Genomic DNA, 16,909 nt, shown 5'->3' with positions numbered 1-16,909 from the left:
AACTGAAAATAAAAGGAGTGTCAATGTTTTATGACATAAGGATCAGAATTATGAGGTGTTCAGGATCACAAAGCAATATCAATCAAGACATCATTGAGGCAAGGTGTATATAGAGCAACAGCAATACACTTGCCTTCAATGACATCAAGAAGAGACATGGAAATGTTACTTGGTGAAGTTGCTATATGAGGAGAATGAATAGAGGAGACAAAGAAAGTCTACAGCAAAAAGACTCAACAGAGAAACAATCTATTGAAGCTGACAGTCAGTAACAGGGTTAGGGATATGAAGGTAGGAAGAGCAGCTAGACTTTCAAGGAAAGGATAAAAATATCCAGCAAAGTAGGACAGGTGCTAGTCACAAGAAATGTCAATCAGGTAATAGAGAAGGTTGACATGCCCAATGACTGGCACAATAGTATAATCATCAACTGCTACAAGGACGAAGATGTTCTAGAAATACGCAACTACTGAGGACAGACAGTATGATGCTTGAGTAATGAAGTGCATGGTAGTGAAACATGAGCACTGAATGTGGATGTGTACTGGCTGAAAAGAAATGAAGCTAGCATTTTTTTTTTCTTGAATTTGTAAAGTTTTCAGTGAATAAATATGTTTGCTGTTTTCCATCAGTAACATCTTGCTTACTCACAATCTACCTCAATGACCTCATATATCTACCACAACCCCTACCCCAAGCCTTTGCTATATTTCTTGCCAACATTTGCTACAATCACCTCATCCTGCCAACTCACCCAGTTCAAGTCTCTGTATCATGTCACCTATTCTCACCACTGCCAATGTTACTCTCTCTTTCTTTTCCAACCACAATATCCATGTATCTACAGCAAGACACCTATCTCTGTCCCTCTATACCTTTAATCTTTTAACTGGCACAAAGCCACATACTATCAATACTACACCCTTCTCCCAGTTGAGGAGGTTTTGTCTTGCAAGGTACTTGGTGACCTGTTGGTGTGGATGCCATTGGTGCTGTTGCCATGTAAAAAGCACTGGTTCTGGTACCATGTAAAAAGCACCCAGTACACTCTCTAAAGTGGTTGGCATTAGTAAGGGTATGTAGCTGTAGAAACCATGTCAGAACAGACAATCGAACCTAGTGCAGCTCCCAGCCTTGCCAGCTCCTTTCAAACCAGGCAACTCATGCCAGCATGGAAAACAGACATTAAATGATGATGAATGACAGCACATATGAGCTGAGAAAAGGGCATTAAGCATTAAGCACAAGAGGATGTAGAATGCAAAAGAGAAGACTACACAGTCAGGAACATGTGATGCATATGGCGGATAGCAATTGTGTAAGAAAAAATGTCAATTGATGCAAATGGAAGAGGTGGAAGGAAGACATGAAAAGAAATGGTGAAGGGTGATTTCAGGAGGTTAAATCTCATGAAGACTGTAATTAACAACAAAATGCTATACTGAGGAAAACCTGACCAACCATTGCAATCACAGAAAAGTGGCCATATAATGATAATGATATGTAGCAACCAACCTACCAAGCTATCAGTATATACAGATTTTAAAAGGTTAACTTATTGACTACCAGATTTATAGCTAAAATAGGTCTAAGCTATGGTTATTTACACTACCTATCAGAAGCCATAGACATGAAATGATTAATAAGCATAGCTGATATTTACCATTTGTGAGCACTGGATGAGTTTACGTTCAATGCAAGGGAGGCATTAGCTAAATCTCTGGCCACAAGGAGAAGATCTTTCTTTTCCTCACTTTGGGGTTTGTGAGTTTCAGCCATTTGAAAAGTTGATTTTGATAGGCGCCAATGGAAATCAATATTGCCCTCATACTGCGAAAGAATAAGCACAATTGAATTGAAACAGGTTAGATTTAACTCAACTTTGTAAAAGAGGAGTTATATTTTAACAAAGAGAAATAAAAATTAAAAATATTGAAATTCGTTTTTAACAGTTTTTAAAGATATTGAATTCATTTTTAACAGTTGAAACTTGAAGTAGTTAAGGCTGTAAATAATAGCATTATGAGTGGGTTAAAAAACATTTGAATAGAAAAAGCTGAAGACTGTCAAGATTCATGTCCCACGGCCAGTCTTCAATCCAAAGGAGTTTTTAACCCAATATTTACAAGCTATTATTTATAGCTTTATTTATTTATTTCATGTTTCAAATGTTAAAAATGAATTACTTCTTTCAAAAATGTCTAAATTGTATTAATGTAAAGAAAATTATTATTTCAGTTTTAACTATAAATAAAAAGAAATCTACCACTGTCTTATTCATTACACTAACCCTTTCAATATCAACTCACATGAGATTGTCCCTGGTTCAGTGATACAAATTCACATTAAATTATCTAAATTAAATCCTTCAACCAAAATTTCATGTTAATATATGTTCCTAAAGGCAGCGGGCTGGCAGAATTGTCAACACACCAAGAAAAATGCTTAGCAGCATTTTGTCCATCTTTACATTCTGACTTCAAATTACACCAAGTTCAACTTTGCCTTTCAATCCTTTCAGGGTTGATAAAATAAGTAGCAGTTGAGCACTGGGGTTGATGTAATTGACCCACCCACCCTGAACTTGCTGGCCTTATGTCAAAATTTGAAACCAATTCCAAACACAAGCTTAATAATGACAAAATATTACTAAATTCTTCATTCTTTTCAAATTTAATTGAAGGCAGCATATTTCAACAGAAACAGTGTAACAAAAGGGTTAAAATATTTAGATTTAAAAAAAACTGATATGTAGCAAACACTATAGACAAGTAATAAACTCTAAGCTGTGTTTGTGAGTGTTGATTCCTAGTTAAAAGTATTTCCTCACCATTTACACTGCTGCTAATGTTTTTGAAAAAAAATATGAGTTATTTGTTCCTTCCTTAAGTCTTAAGTTTCTCTTCTCTAGATGAAGAAGATGACAGAAAACAAAATCAGCATACTGCTACAACTTGGAAACAAGCATGTAAATTTTGAAAAGAAAGATGCTTGATGTAATCTCTTTACTATTGGCACCAGGCTTTATTCCACTCAAACAGTAGAATCTGAGCCTTTTTCATCAAGAGATCTTCCTTAATAAAAGAGAAAAAAAAACTAGGGCAAATTTCAGTACTAAACCAAGCTCTCCTCAGCCCAACACTATTCACTCTACTTAAGCTAGCACGCAATGTTGATTAACAGCACTGATATGTAGCATCTTCTCATCTCCCTTCTATTATTTGTGTTTGAGAGATTTCAGATGTATCTTGGATGCAGATACATCATAGTTCCTTTACTTTACTCTCTCAAATAAAATACAGTCTGTCTGTCTGTCTGAAATGCTCTGTGGCCAAGCAACAGTTACTTGTTTATGCTTCCTAGAACAGTCAACATTACAGATGGATAGATTCCTTTAGTGGAAGTGGAACATATTTTTAACCAGAATGCTGAAGGTACCTCCCAACTAAAACTGAAAGTACAAAGTTTAGAGACATCAGTAATAATTGCAAAAATCATTACTGTTTAAAATAAATTTTGTTAATCAAATAGTCTGAAATCAACTTCCAAATTTAAAATATAAAAATTATTCAAGAATTCATTTGATGATATTGATCTAAAAATATAGTGAAAAATCAATATCACATAAAAAAGGACTGTTCTTTTTTAATGAGTAGTTGTGGAAACCTCAAAAAACATCATGGCTGCAACTGTTCCTCCTCTGACAAAACCATGAAAATGCCATCAAAACAGTGCTAGAATTCCTAAGGTGGTGGTACTTAAGGATAGTATACAACTGTTTAACATCATCTTAAACAAAATCTATATTGAACTACCACACTCAGCAATATTGATTTATGATATTGGCACAAAGCCAAGCATTTGGGAAGAGAAAGATACAATCAATTTAAGTGACCCCAGAACTTGATTGATACCTACTTTAATCAATCTAAGAGAGATAAAATTACAAATAAATTAACTATGGCAGAATTTGAACTAAAATCAAAAGGTAGTCCAAGTAGTATCATTTCTATTAGTCCAATGCCCTTTACACAGTCAACAATATTTACATTCTATAGGCATACAAAATAATATTTTAGCCATTTTCAATATGGCTAAATGTCATTCACACTGCAAACAACAAAATGGTCAAAATAAACCATAATTTAAACACCTTAAATGCATGTGTAGACATGTCCTGTCCAAAATAGAGAAAACATGTCACCAGTTTACAAACAGTATATCAAGAATATTAAGGTGGTGAGCTGGTAGATATGTTAGCACACCGGGCAAAATGCTTAGCCGTTTCCGTTCGTCTTTACGTTCTGAGTTCAAATTCTACCGAGGTCGATTATGCCTTTCATCCTTTCAGGATCGATAAATTAAGTATCAGTCGCATACTGGGATTGATCTAATTGACTAACTCCTCTCTAAAAATTTCAGGCTTTGTGCCTAGAGCAGAAAAGTATATCAAGAACATTATGACTGGGCCTCTATCTTAACTTCCAAACTACAATAAAACTTCAGAACAATACTCATCACTTCATAAACTCTGTGTATGTGTGTGTGTGATACATGCATATGCATGTGTGCACATATGCACACACACTAATCACATACATCTTGATAATACTAAAACTCTAGGGATGTTTATCTGAACCTGAAATATCTCAGAAATAGTACATCTTATCTTAATTTTTTTTTGCATATTTATTTTCATACAAATTTTTGTGACATTTGGACCTCTATTTATTAATGAAAATGAGTAAACACAACTTTTGTTTGATATTTCTTGACAAAAAAAGCATGGCTTCCGTTACAGAATACACACGCATATAATGAATATCATGGTGTATCAATCAACACAAACGCATGTCTGCTATCTGTAACATATACGCACACACATAGTCTTTGCACTCTCTAAGAAAAAAGACATTGACTTCTTGACTTACACAATATTTTAATCATTTAGAAATATTTTTAACTGAATGTGACTTCAAAAATGTAAGTTGTTTGTACAGTAAATATTTATATTTTAGCTTTCTTTAAACAGACAATATTTTAATGGTTTTTTAAAATTATTTTCATATTAATTTCCATGTTAATTTTATTTATATATTTTTGTTTTAAAGTGAAAGAGAGGAGAAAGTGAAAGATGTATGTACGTGTATATGAAATGGACATGTGAAAAAGAAAGAGGAAGAGAGAGAGAGAAAAAGATAAAGAATGAGTGAAGGGGTTTGCTGTCATGTATAATTAACAGAAATAACATACCTTTTCTTGGCTGTCTTGGAGTAGCTTGTATGCCTTCTTCCGATCAGGGATAGTTCCTTCCATGAGGGTGTCAACTTTGAGGAAAAAGGAATCGCCACCTTTACCACCAACAACATCATAGAAGCCATCAATATGCTCACGGTGGGCCGTCGGGGATTCTCCAACTTTCGGATTCTTCACATCATACGGCCCACTGGAAATTGAGGGAAAACTGTTACTTTATTTGATTGATTATGTGCTCATAAACATCCACAAACACAAGCACATACACACTTATATACTTACATAGAAACACTTATATGTGCAGACTTGGACACTAACATACACACACTCATTCTTTCTATCATGCTCACCTATTTTCTCCCTCCCCCATTCTCAGTTCCTTTTGTCCCAGTTTCTTTCTCACACACACACACATTATATATATATCATCATCGTTTAACGTCCGCTTTCCATGCTAGCATATATAATTGAAAAATTTAAAAATTTTAAATTTTAATAATTTAAATTTTAAATTTTATATATATATTATATTAATTATATTTATTTTTTTATGTTTTGGTTTATGTCTATCACTGTTTGAGTTGCCTACGAGTGGTTTTATCTCTAATTTAATTTTTATATATATATATATGTATATATAAAAAAGCACGATTTTTTCGTGTCCATTGTCAGTACTGCCTGACTGGCCCTCGTGTCGGTGGCACGTTTAAGCACCCACTACACTCCCGGAGTGGTTAGTATTAGGAAGGACATCCAGCAGTAGAAACTCTGCCAGATCAAGATTGGAGCCTGGTGCAGCCATCTGGTTCGCCAGTCCTCAGTCAAATCATCCAACCCATGCTAGCATGGAAAGCGGACGTTAAACGGTGATGATAATGAGAGATATAATATATATATATATATATATATGCATTTCACATCTACTAAGAGGTGATGTTAGTACAATTGAAGTATAAATCAGTGAGTCATCCAAGTTTACTGATACGTGAATTGCACTGAGACTGTTCAACACACTACCTACTTGTTAAATTAACATGTAAGTAGCTGAGCATTCCATAGACATATGTACCCTTAACATAATTCTGAGGCTGAATAAGCATGACAATTTGTAACATGACAAACCATTCAACAGGCTGCTATACAATTTCATCTACACAGTTTCATTCATTGAGTTATGGCTCTACTCGGTTATAATGAAAGATACTTGTACAACATGCCATACAGTAGAACACCGCACTTTTTAAGCACTAGACCATGTCTGCAATCTTTATATATATACACACACTTATATGCTTACATAGAAACACATGTGCAGACTTGAACACTAATATACACACACTCATTCTTTCTATCATGCTCACCTATTTTCTCCCTCCCCGCCGTTCTCAGTTCCTTTTGTCCCAGTTTCTTTCTCACACACACACACACATATATATATATATATATCATCATCATCATCATCATCATCATCATCATCATCATCATCATCATCATTTAGCGTCCGTTCTCCATGCTAGCATGGGTTGGACGGTTCAACTGGGGTCTGTGAAGCTGGAAGGCTTCATCAGGCCCAGTCAGATCTGGCAGTGTTTCTACGGCTGGATGCCCTTCCTAACGCCAACCACTCCGTGAGTGTAGTGGGTGCTTTTTACGTGCCACCCGCACAGGTGCCAGACAGGGCTGGCAAACGGCCACGAACGGATGGTGCTTTTACGTGTCACCGGCACGGGGGCCAGGCGAGGCTGGCAACGGACACGAACAGATGGTGCTTTTACATGTCACCGACATGGGGGCCAGACAGGGCTGGCAAACGGACACGAACGGATGGTGCTTTTACATGTCACCGACATGGGGGCCAGACAGGGCTGGCAAACGGCCACAAACGGATGGTGCTTTTACATGTCACCGACATGGGGGCCAGACAGGGCTGGCAAACGGCCACGAACGGATGGTGCTTTTACGTGTCACCGGCACGGGGGCCAGACAGAGCTGGCAAACGGCCACGAACGGATGGTGCTCCCTCTCTTGTTCTTCATCCTTTCTGGTTTTCTCTCCCACCCTTCCCTATTCTTCTCCTCTCCTCCTTCTCCTCCTCGAATCTCTCGTCACTGACACGAAAGACAATCTATCTTTCTGCTCATTACCTTCCTAAAGACAAAACATGCTTATACTGTCTCCTTTCATAAGGTCGTCTTCCTAGCGTTCAGAATAATTTTTCCATCGTCTTGGCTTAACAGCCCTCACCATTTGTTTTTACTATTTTGTTCTCACTGTCCTGTTCTTGTTACCACTTTCACCCTCCGCAAAAAATCCCAAATTTTATTTAATTTGCTTTGTGGGAAGGACTGTTTCAATGAAGTCATGTATTGTCCTTGCCTTCATAATGCAGAGTAGATGAAACAGGGAGAACTGAAAAAGGGGAATATTCTTTTTGTTGCATGTCTTGTTTCTGTTTGTTTTTTGCGTTTTCCAAAATAAGTTTGTTTCTATGTTTTTGCTTTTCATTGTGTTCAACGTTTTTTTTATGTCCTGTACCCATACATGCATGTATATATACATATATGTATGTACATATATGTATGTATATATGCATATATTTATATATTATTTATATATATATTTTCCCCTTGTTTACAATTAACATGGAAAAAATAAATAAACAGTTTACCAGGGCAGCAAAAAGTCACACAAGTAATAAGGACGTAACACCCTGTTTGTAAAGCTAGAAACTTTGGGGTAATGTGAAATATTTTGTATAATATATATAAATAAATAAATGGAGTTAAATGCAAGTAAATTCTTTTACTTCCGACATATGTCTCAAAGACAACATTGGTATTATTCCAAAGGAATAAAATGGTGTAAAACAATGTAATCTTCTCATCAGGCAGAGACAGAAAGAAACCATAGGATTACCAGTAAAGGTGCAATCAGGAAAGCCAGCCTTGAGGCTAAGAAAATTATGGAGAAGTATAACTTACAGATGAAGACAGAACCACTTGATCCTAAGCAACCTCGTTTTATTTTAAAAGATCATAAACAAAATTTTTTTAATAATCCATCCTTAGGACTTATCTGTCCTTCTAGCTCTGACATTGGTGTACTTAGTAAAACTATTCTAGATAAATGTATTCCTACCTTAGTTAAAAAATTAAAGCTTAGTTTATGGTCCAATTTGTTCCAAGTCATTGACTGGTTTAGTTCTATTACTAATAAGAGGAGCACTAAGTCTATCCAGTTTGACATTTCTGGTTTCTATTCCTCCATCAACCCACCAGGACTTAATAAGGCACTCTGGCTAACTCACAACAAGGCTGGTCTCACCAGGGAAGAGATTAATGTTGTGTTGGCCGCCAGAAAATCTATCATAAAATTTGATAACAAGCTGTGGGTCCATAAAGATACACCCAATGATTTTGATGTCATGATGGAAAGTTCTGATACAGCACAAATAGCTGATTTGGTCAGTATATATATATATACTTTATGACTTTATGAAATGGCAGACCAATTCCCAAGTATCAGTGGAGGTCTATATCGGAATGATTGTTTACTCTACCTTCAAAATGTTTCTAACCAAAAAGTACAAAAGGTTAAGAATAGTTTAGTTAAGTTTTTCCATAGAATGGGCTTAGGCATAGATTTTGATGATGATGTTGTGAAAGCCAACTTTTTAGATATTACAGTTACACAGTAATTCGTACTTCCCATACCACAAACCACCAACCAATCTTAAGTATATTAGCCAATTCAGCGGGTCGAAACAAGCTCGGGTTTGTTTCGACCCGCTGGATTTGTAATTTTTGAAAAGTAAAAATTTTGTGAACATTTTTCTGGTTGAAATACACCGAAAAGTGGTGACACAGCAGTGAAAAAATGGTAAAAAATAGGGATTTTCATAGAAAAAAGCAGCTTTTTGATGTAAATAATTTTTGGTGTTAACATGGTCCGATTTGAATTTTATGTTCTACGGAAGGAAGAGCAACCCTTCTTCTATCATACTCTCAATTTTGGTCAACTTGCGCCGCAGGGTCTCGGAGGAGATAGTGTTAGTTGAAGGTTACGAAACCTGGCGCACACAGACAACTTCAGCTTTATATAGAGAGAGATAACACACACACACATGTATGTATGTATGGATGTATGTATGTATATATGTACATCTGTCCACTTCTTGCCATATTTTTATCCTTCACTTCCTACACACACACACACACACCTTATTAGCTTACAATTTCTTTCTGTCAACAATTGACAACTGAAGTACGCTCACCAATTAATACTACCAACATTTAGCAACAGAAAGTAAATTAAAAACCAATTTACCTTTTCTGTATTGTTATGGCAATTCGACCGTCGGTGTGTTTTTGCAAATGTGTTCAAATGAGAAGTGAGTTGTGTTTGGCGCCTTTTTTACTAATAACAAACACACACGTGTGTGTGTGTTTGAGTGTTTGTATGTAGTTGTTTGAAACGTTTGTGTTTGTCACTGTCATATATGTATATGTTTGCGTGTGTATGCATGTGTGTGAGGAATGGCAAACCAGATAGATAGCGCGCGAAGTTCTCTTGAAGTTTGTGCTCCGTTTGTGTGTGTATGTGTGTGTGCTTTAGGTGTACATAGGTATGTGTTTTTGTGTGTGTGTCACTGAAGCCATACATACATATATACATACATAACCTCTCTTCTTTTCTCTCTCAGTCACTCACTACAAAAAGTGAATAAAAAAAGTTCAGTTATCTCTGTCTTTCACACATACACACAACATTACTCTCTCTGTCTCTTTACACACACTAACAAAAGTACTTCACTTACACACCACACTTTCTGTGTCGCACACCCCATCAAACACACACACACTCACGTACGCACACATGTACATCAATGCTTCCGATGCACACCAACTTCAAAAGAACTTCCCCCAAAAAAACGGAGGAAAGCATTTGAAATGAGAGAGGCTCTCGTATATGTATATATTTGCGTGTCTATGTATGTGTACACTTGCAAAGAGAAAGTAGCAGAAAGTGTGGTGGTAATGGGAGGAGTGAAGCACTTGAAATGAGAGAGGCAAATCGTAAAATATTTACTTTTCTCAAATTTTTGCTTAATTGGGGGTGAAATTGAAAAAATTTTACATGCCACGACCCGATGGAATCTACTTGTAAAAATGATAGGTAAATTCCAATTGAAGAAATTCTATATTGTAGAATTGTATAAAAAACAAACGGTTTGGGAGGCAGAGAAAATCTGCCTTTTATCATAAGAGATGGGAGGCAAATTAAATCTAATCTTCCTTTCCAATTTCAGGAAGCTATTATTAGGAATTTTCCAAAGAATTCTAGGTATTACTCGATTATCAACTCGCACACGGTTAGGATTGGTTTTCCCAACACAAAAAATCTTTCACAAATTATCTCTTCACATAATATTAGTCAGTTAAATAAGAATCCAATTACTAATACTAACATTAATTTAGCTAATACTAACCATCCCCCAAGAAATATTAACAAGGTTATTGTCTCTGAAGTCAATTCCAACAGAATTAGGTTTATGTCTAATAATTCTAAGACTAAAAATTCTATATACCAGTGTAAAATTACTTCCGGTACCAATGTCTTTTTTTTATGTAAATAGTTCTTCTCAGTTATCTAAAAGAATTTCTAATCATTACTCTACATTTAGGGATAGTAATAAACGCAACAGTACAGGGCTTAGTAAATTAATTTGGTATCGAAAAGACCATAATAAACAATTTAATTTAGATTGGTTGATTCTCTTCATTTCATTCCCTTATGATAAAGGCAAAGAATTCTGCCAACTCTGTAATAGTGAACTATTTTATATTCTATTTTCTAAGAATTCCCTTGTAAACACGTTTATAGAGCATGCTTATCAATGTAAACATTGGCAGAAACATACCTTTAGTTCATAAAGTGATATCTACCATTATAAATAATTTGAACATTGATTTTCTTCTTACATTTCACTTCCGCTAGATATATTTATTTCCAAGCCGTTAAGCTTTTATTTTAATTCACATATTGCTCTATATTTCTCCTTTATTAGTTTTCTACTTATTTCTTTCCTTTACCCCTTCTCTTTCTATAGGCTACCTTTTGTGTTATATCTTCTAACGATTTTTTAAAAATACTTAATAGCACCCCATTCATCACATTCTGTTAAAACGTTTTATTGATGAGTTGGGTTTCTTTCTTTCTTACCCTGATGAGAAGATTACATTGTTTTACAGCATTTTATTTCTTTGGAATAATACCAATGTTGTCTTCAAAACATATGTCAGAAGTAAAAGAATTTGAATAACACCTGCATTTAACTACATTTATATATATATATATATATATATATATATATATACACTGGGTCATCCCATAAATAATACAGGGTTTTTTTATACTTCTTTTAGTCTTCAAAATTAAGATGAAGTTCTTTTTTAATCTGAAATATACTCTCCTTCATTTTCTACAATGCTCTTCCATCTATCTGGTAGATTTGCAAGGCTCCTCTTCCAAAAGTCACTTGTCTGTGATGAAAAATACTCCCCCAGTACTGTTCTGACCTCATCTACAGAATTCATATTTTTTCTATCCAATTGGTTTTGAGGACTATGGAATAAAAGATAATCAGATGAAGCAATGTCTGGCAAATATGGTGGGTGGGACGTTGTTTCCCATTCAAACTGCTCCAGTCTTTGGAAAGTCGTCCTCACTTTATGTGGCTGAGCATTATTTTGATAGAACACCTTTGTTCTTGAAACCAAAGATGGTCATTTTCTGATGGCATGCAGGTGTCTATGAATGGTTGAATGACCAAATCCAAGCTTCACTGCTAGTTCCTCAATAGTACAATGGGATTTTGTTCCACCAGGGTTTGCAGGATGTCTTCGTCGAGCTCTACAGATCTTCCAGGACAAGGCTCATCTTCTAGACTGTAATTTCCAACTCGGAATTTCTGGAACAACTGTTGACATTGGCTTACACTTACTGTCCTATCCCCATATACTACATTAATATTCCTCATACTTTCCATTGTGTTGTTGCCTTTATTGAAAACATAAAGCAAAATATGCTCCTTTGTCGCTTCCATTATAGCTTTTATATATAAAAATGGATGTATACTTCATTATTTATGGATGACCCAATATATATATATATATATATATATATATATGTGTTATGTAAAAAAACATTTAGATCAGTTCAAATGTTTGGGACATTTGGGAAAGTAAAAACAGCATAGAAAGCACCCACTACACTCTTAGAGTGGTTGGCATTAGGAAGGGCAGCCACTCGTAGAAACCATGCCAAAGCAGATTGGAACTTGCTGCAGCTCCCCAGCTTACCAGTTCTCAGTCAAACTATCCAGCCCATGCTAGCATGGAAAACAGATGTTAAATGATGATATACATACACACACACACTCACACAATTACCTATCCATATATGCCCTTTTTACACACAACTCAGACACACTTACACATACATACACATTATATCTGTTTAAAATGTTAACAAGAAATGTCAGTGAATAAATGTCGCAAGTTGAAAAGTCATTTCATCTAATTTAAAGACAAAAAAAAAACATTAATAGGAGGTAAATTGTCAAATAAATAACCCATCTTTTATTCACACACTGCCTGCAAAACTACAATGTCCAATGTCTACTACTCATAAGGGTGTTCAACTTCACTACCTTACATCAACATGAGTTGCTAATATTTTCTAAACTTGTAACAATTTTTATATAACCTATTCAATTCCTAAAACAATTACATTCAGATCTGAACATCTTGAAAGAAAATAAAATTTGACAAAATTCTGATTTGAAATATTCTTCTGTAGTTAAAAAAAAAAAAGGATTAAAAAGAGAATTCAAATATATGGTAAGTATGATGATCACAGAGCAAAAAAGCAATATTAGAAATAATACTAATTTTCGGTTCAAAGCTAGCAATTTTGATGGGAGAGGTAAGGTACTCAACTGGTAGTAATTTTATCAACCTTTAGAAGGATGAACAACATAAATTACCTCAGCAAGATTTGAACTCAAAATATAGGGTGAGAAGAAATACCAGTAAACATGTTCTTTGGCATGCTAATAATTCTGACAGCAAGTAGCCATAATAATAATCCTTTCTACTCAAGGCACTAGGTCTGATATTTGGGAGGAGGGGACTAGTCAATCACATCAACCCCAGTGTTTCACTAGTACTTAATTTATTGACTCCAAAAGGATGAAAGGCAAAGTTGACTTCGGAAGAATTTGAATAGCAATGGACGAAATTCCTATTTCTTTATTATCCACAAGGGGCTAAACATAGAGGGGACAAACAAGGACAGACAAAGGTATTAAGTCGATTACATCGACCCCAGTGCGTAACTGGTACTTAATTTATCGACCCCGAAAGGATGAAAGGCAAAGTCAACCTTGGTGGAATTTGAACTCAGAATGTAACAGCAGACGAAATACCACTAAGCATTTCATCCAGCATGCTAACGATTCTGCCAGCTCACCACCTTAATAATAATAATAACACTCCTTTCTACAATAGACACAAGGCCTGAAATTTTGGGGGAGGGGGTTAATCAATTACATCAATTCCATTGTTTCACTGATATTTAATTTGACCCCAAAAGGATGAAAGGCAAAGTGAACCTTGGCAGGATTTGAACACAGAATGTAGTGACAGGCAAAATGCTGCTAGACATTTTGCCCAGCATGCTAACAATTCTGCCAGGGCGATCTTTCGTCTCTAGTAGACCTTTCTGTCGATTTCCGTAAAAAAATTTTTTTTTTTTACATATGGGCTTGTGGGAACTTTTGAAATAATGAGAGCGAAAGAGACTAAGAGAAAGCGATTGTATGACGAGGGAAGTTCTTTTGAAGTTACCGTCCAGGGGAAGCATTGATGTACATGTGTGTGTGTGTGCGTGTTTGATGGGGTGTGGGAGACAGACAGTATGTTGTGTAAGTGAAATGCTTCTGTTAGTGTGTGTGAAGAGACAGAGTAATGTGTGAAAGAAAGAGATAACTGAAATTTTTTACTCGGTGTAAGTGTTTATGTATGTATATTACTTCAAAAGTTCCCGCAAGCCCATATGTAAAAAAAAAAATTTTTTACAGAAATCGACGGAAAGGTCTACTAGAGACGAAAGATCGCCTTCTGCCAGCTCACCGCCATAATAATAATCCTTTCTACTGTAGGCACAAGGCCTGAAACTTTGGGGGAGGGGATATTCCAATTACATCAACCCCAGTGTTCCACTGGTACTTAATTTATCAATCCGGAAGGATGAAAGGCAAAGTTGACCTTGGCAGAATTTGAACTCAGAAAGTGAAGACAGACAAAATACCACTAAGTATTTCACCCAGTGTGCTAGTGATTCTGCCAGCTCACCAAAGACAAATTGCTAACAATTTAGAGAGCAAATACAGAATCTGTGGTAAACAAGATGAAAGTATTAATCATCTCTAAAATGAATGCAGCACAGGCATGACTATGCAGGTAAGAGTGCATTGGGATGTTAGTCAAGTGTGGGGTTTCAAAGTAACAGAAATGTAATACGAAATGGCTGTGATGGTGAATAATAATTACAAGCTTTTATGTGATTTTCCATAAAGACTGACCATATTATTGAAGCAAGGAGACCAGATATAATTGTAGAGTGGGGGGAAACAACAGTATATGATCACAGACTTTGAATGGCAGATGTTAATAGAATGGATACCAAAGAAACAGAAAACTGAGAAATACCAGGACTTAACCAGAGAAATAAAGAGATTATGGAAGACAAAGGTGACAGTTGTTCCTGTTGTAATTAACGCACTTGGTACAACACCCAAACTGCAACCTAAGAGGCTGAAGGATATTAGAACTGAGATACATATTGTTAAACTGCAGAAAAGTACCATCCTGTATTCTGCAAGAATCCTGAAAAAAAAGATTCTGAAGTTTTGAGGAGACTTGTTGTCACTAAACCTTAAGATAACATCCCTGCTAACTAAACTAGCATGTCATAGCTTTATGATATTGTTATTATTATTATCATCATCCAAAAGTAGTGGAGTCACAGAAATGATAGAGAACCATAAAGTGTTCTTTTACATGAGTTCAAATCCCAACAAGGCTTACGTTGCTTTAAATCCTTCTTGGGTCAATACAGAGTCAATTCAATAAACATCTGCCTCTACAAATTTGTGGCCTCATATCAAAGCTGGAAACTACCATTATTAATTTTATTATTATTATTATTATTATTATTATTATTATTAAGGCGGTGAGCTGGCAGAATCACTAGCACACTGGATGAAAAGCTTAGTGGTATTTCACCCACTGCTACATTCTGGGTTCAAATTCCACCAAGGTCAACTTTGCCTGTCATCCTTTTGGTGTCAATAAATTAAGTACCAATGTAACACAGGGATGGGATTAATGCAATCAACTAGTCCCCTCCCACAAAATTTCAGACCCTGTACCTTTAGTAGAAAGGATTATATTATCATTATTGTTAAGGTGATGAGCTGGCAGAATCATTAAAACATCACACAAAATGCTTAGCAGCATTTCTTCCAATTTTTTATGCTCTGAGGTCAAATTTTATCAAGATTGACCTTGCCTTCCATCCTTTCAGAGTTAATAGAATAAGTACCAGTTCACCACTGGGGAGAGGGTGGGGTCAATGTAATCAGCTTTCCCCTCCCCTCAAAAAAAGTTGGCCTTGTGCCAAAATTAGAATGAACTATTATTATTATTATTAACTTTTTGCAGTTTTGTGAGACTTATTCACAGCTTCAATCAGTGCACTTCTGTTAATGTAGTTTAACATTAAATCAATCCCAGTCAGGAGAACCTATGATCAAGGCATTCCAGCCATGGCCACCTCATCATATAAGAGTATATCTAGGATTATATTATCTAATATGTCTGTTCTGTACAGAGTGTGCAAAGACCTAATTCATAATTTTTTCCCCTAAAACACTGACAAAAATAATTACCTAAGTATTGCAATCAAAGTGATTAACTGGAACATTTTGAAGAAAGTACATTAACATGGCTACAGTCAAAAGACTGATATCAACAAAAGAATGCAGTCTGTTCTAGGGTCTGGTAGAACTCGTATCAATTCCATTTTTTCATACGATATGACTGGATATTAAGTAGACTTTAATTAGAAGGCATCTCTTCTGATCTAGCAAATAAAAGATTTTGTGTAATGTCTTCTATCTGATACAAGGCAGATTTAACTGCTATTTTCACAGGTTGAGTGAACACAGAGAAGCTGTTATATGAGAGAGATTTGGCTATTATTTCTAGCAGACTAAATAGTCACATAGTAGCTCTTCAGGGTTCCTGGTATGTATACTAATGTCTTCTCAGGAATGGGATGATGCTTATCTTCCTCCCAGATGATATTTTGATTTTAAAAAAAAAAATCAAGATATCTGGCAGAGTGCTAGAGTTTTCCTTTATTATGATACCTAGAAATTGCTGGGGCAGTTCACTTTGATCTTTTGTCAGCTCTACTAGAAACACAACTCCAATAGCAGGTATCGACAACTTTTTTTAACAAGCAGGCTGCATGAGACATGGATCATCATCAGGCAAACCACACTAACAAAATTCAAGGTAATTTT

General features: G+C 35.6%; 1 protein-coding gene across 2 annotated transcripts in view; it reads right to left on the bottom strand.

Annotated features, from left to right (window-relative positions):
- Nucleotides 1-16,909, bottom strand: part of LOC115217572 (regulator of microtubule dynamics protein 1) — a 73,696-nt gene that overhangs the window by 18,956 nt on the left and 37,831 nt on the right. For both annotated transcript variants that reach the window (XM_029787312.2, XM_029787313.2), the window contains 2 exons: nucleotides 5,254-5,446; nucleotides 1,664-1,830 (listed from right to left, as the gene is read on the bottom strand). In XM_029787312.2, the coding sequence (XP_029643172.1) occupies nucleotides 1,664-1,830; nucleotides 5,254-5,446 (360 nt within the window). The remainder of the gene's footprint in view (nucleotides 1-1,663; nucleotides 1,831-5,253; nucleotides 5,447-16,909) is intronic.

This window comes from Octopus sinensis, linkage group LG11 (assembly GCF_006345805.1).
Source record: "Octopus sinensis linkage group LG11, ASM634580v1, whole genome shotgun sequence".
Taxonomy (NCBI): domain Eukaryota; kingdom Metazoa; phylum Mollusca; class Cephalopoda; order Octopoda; family Octopodidae; genus Octopus; species Octopus sinensis.
This window is presented reverse-complemented; position numbering and strand designations above follow the sequence as displayed.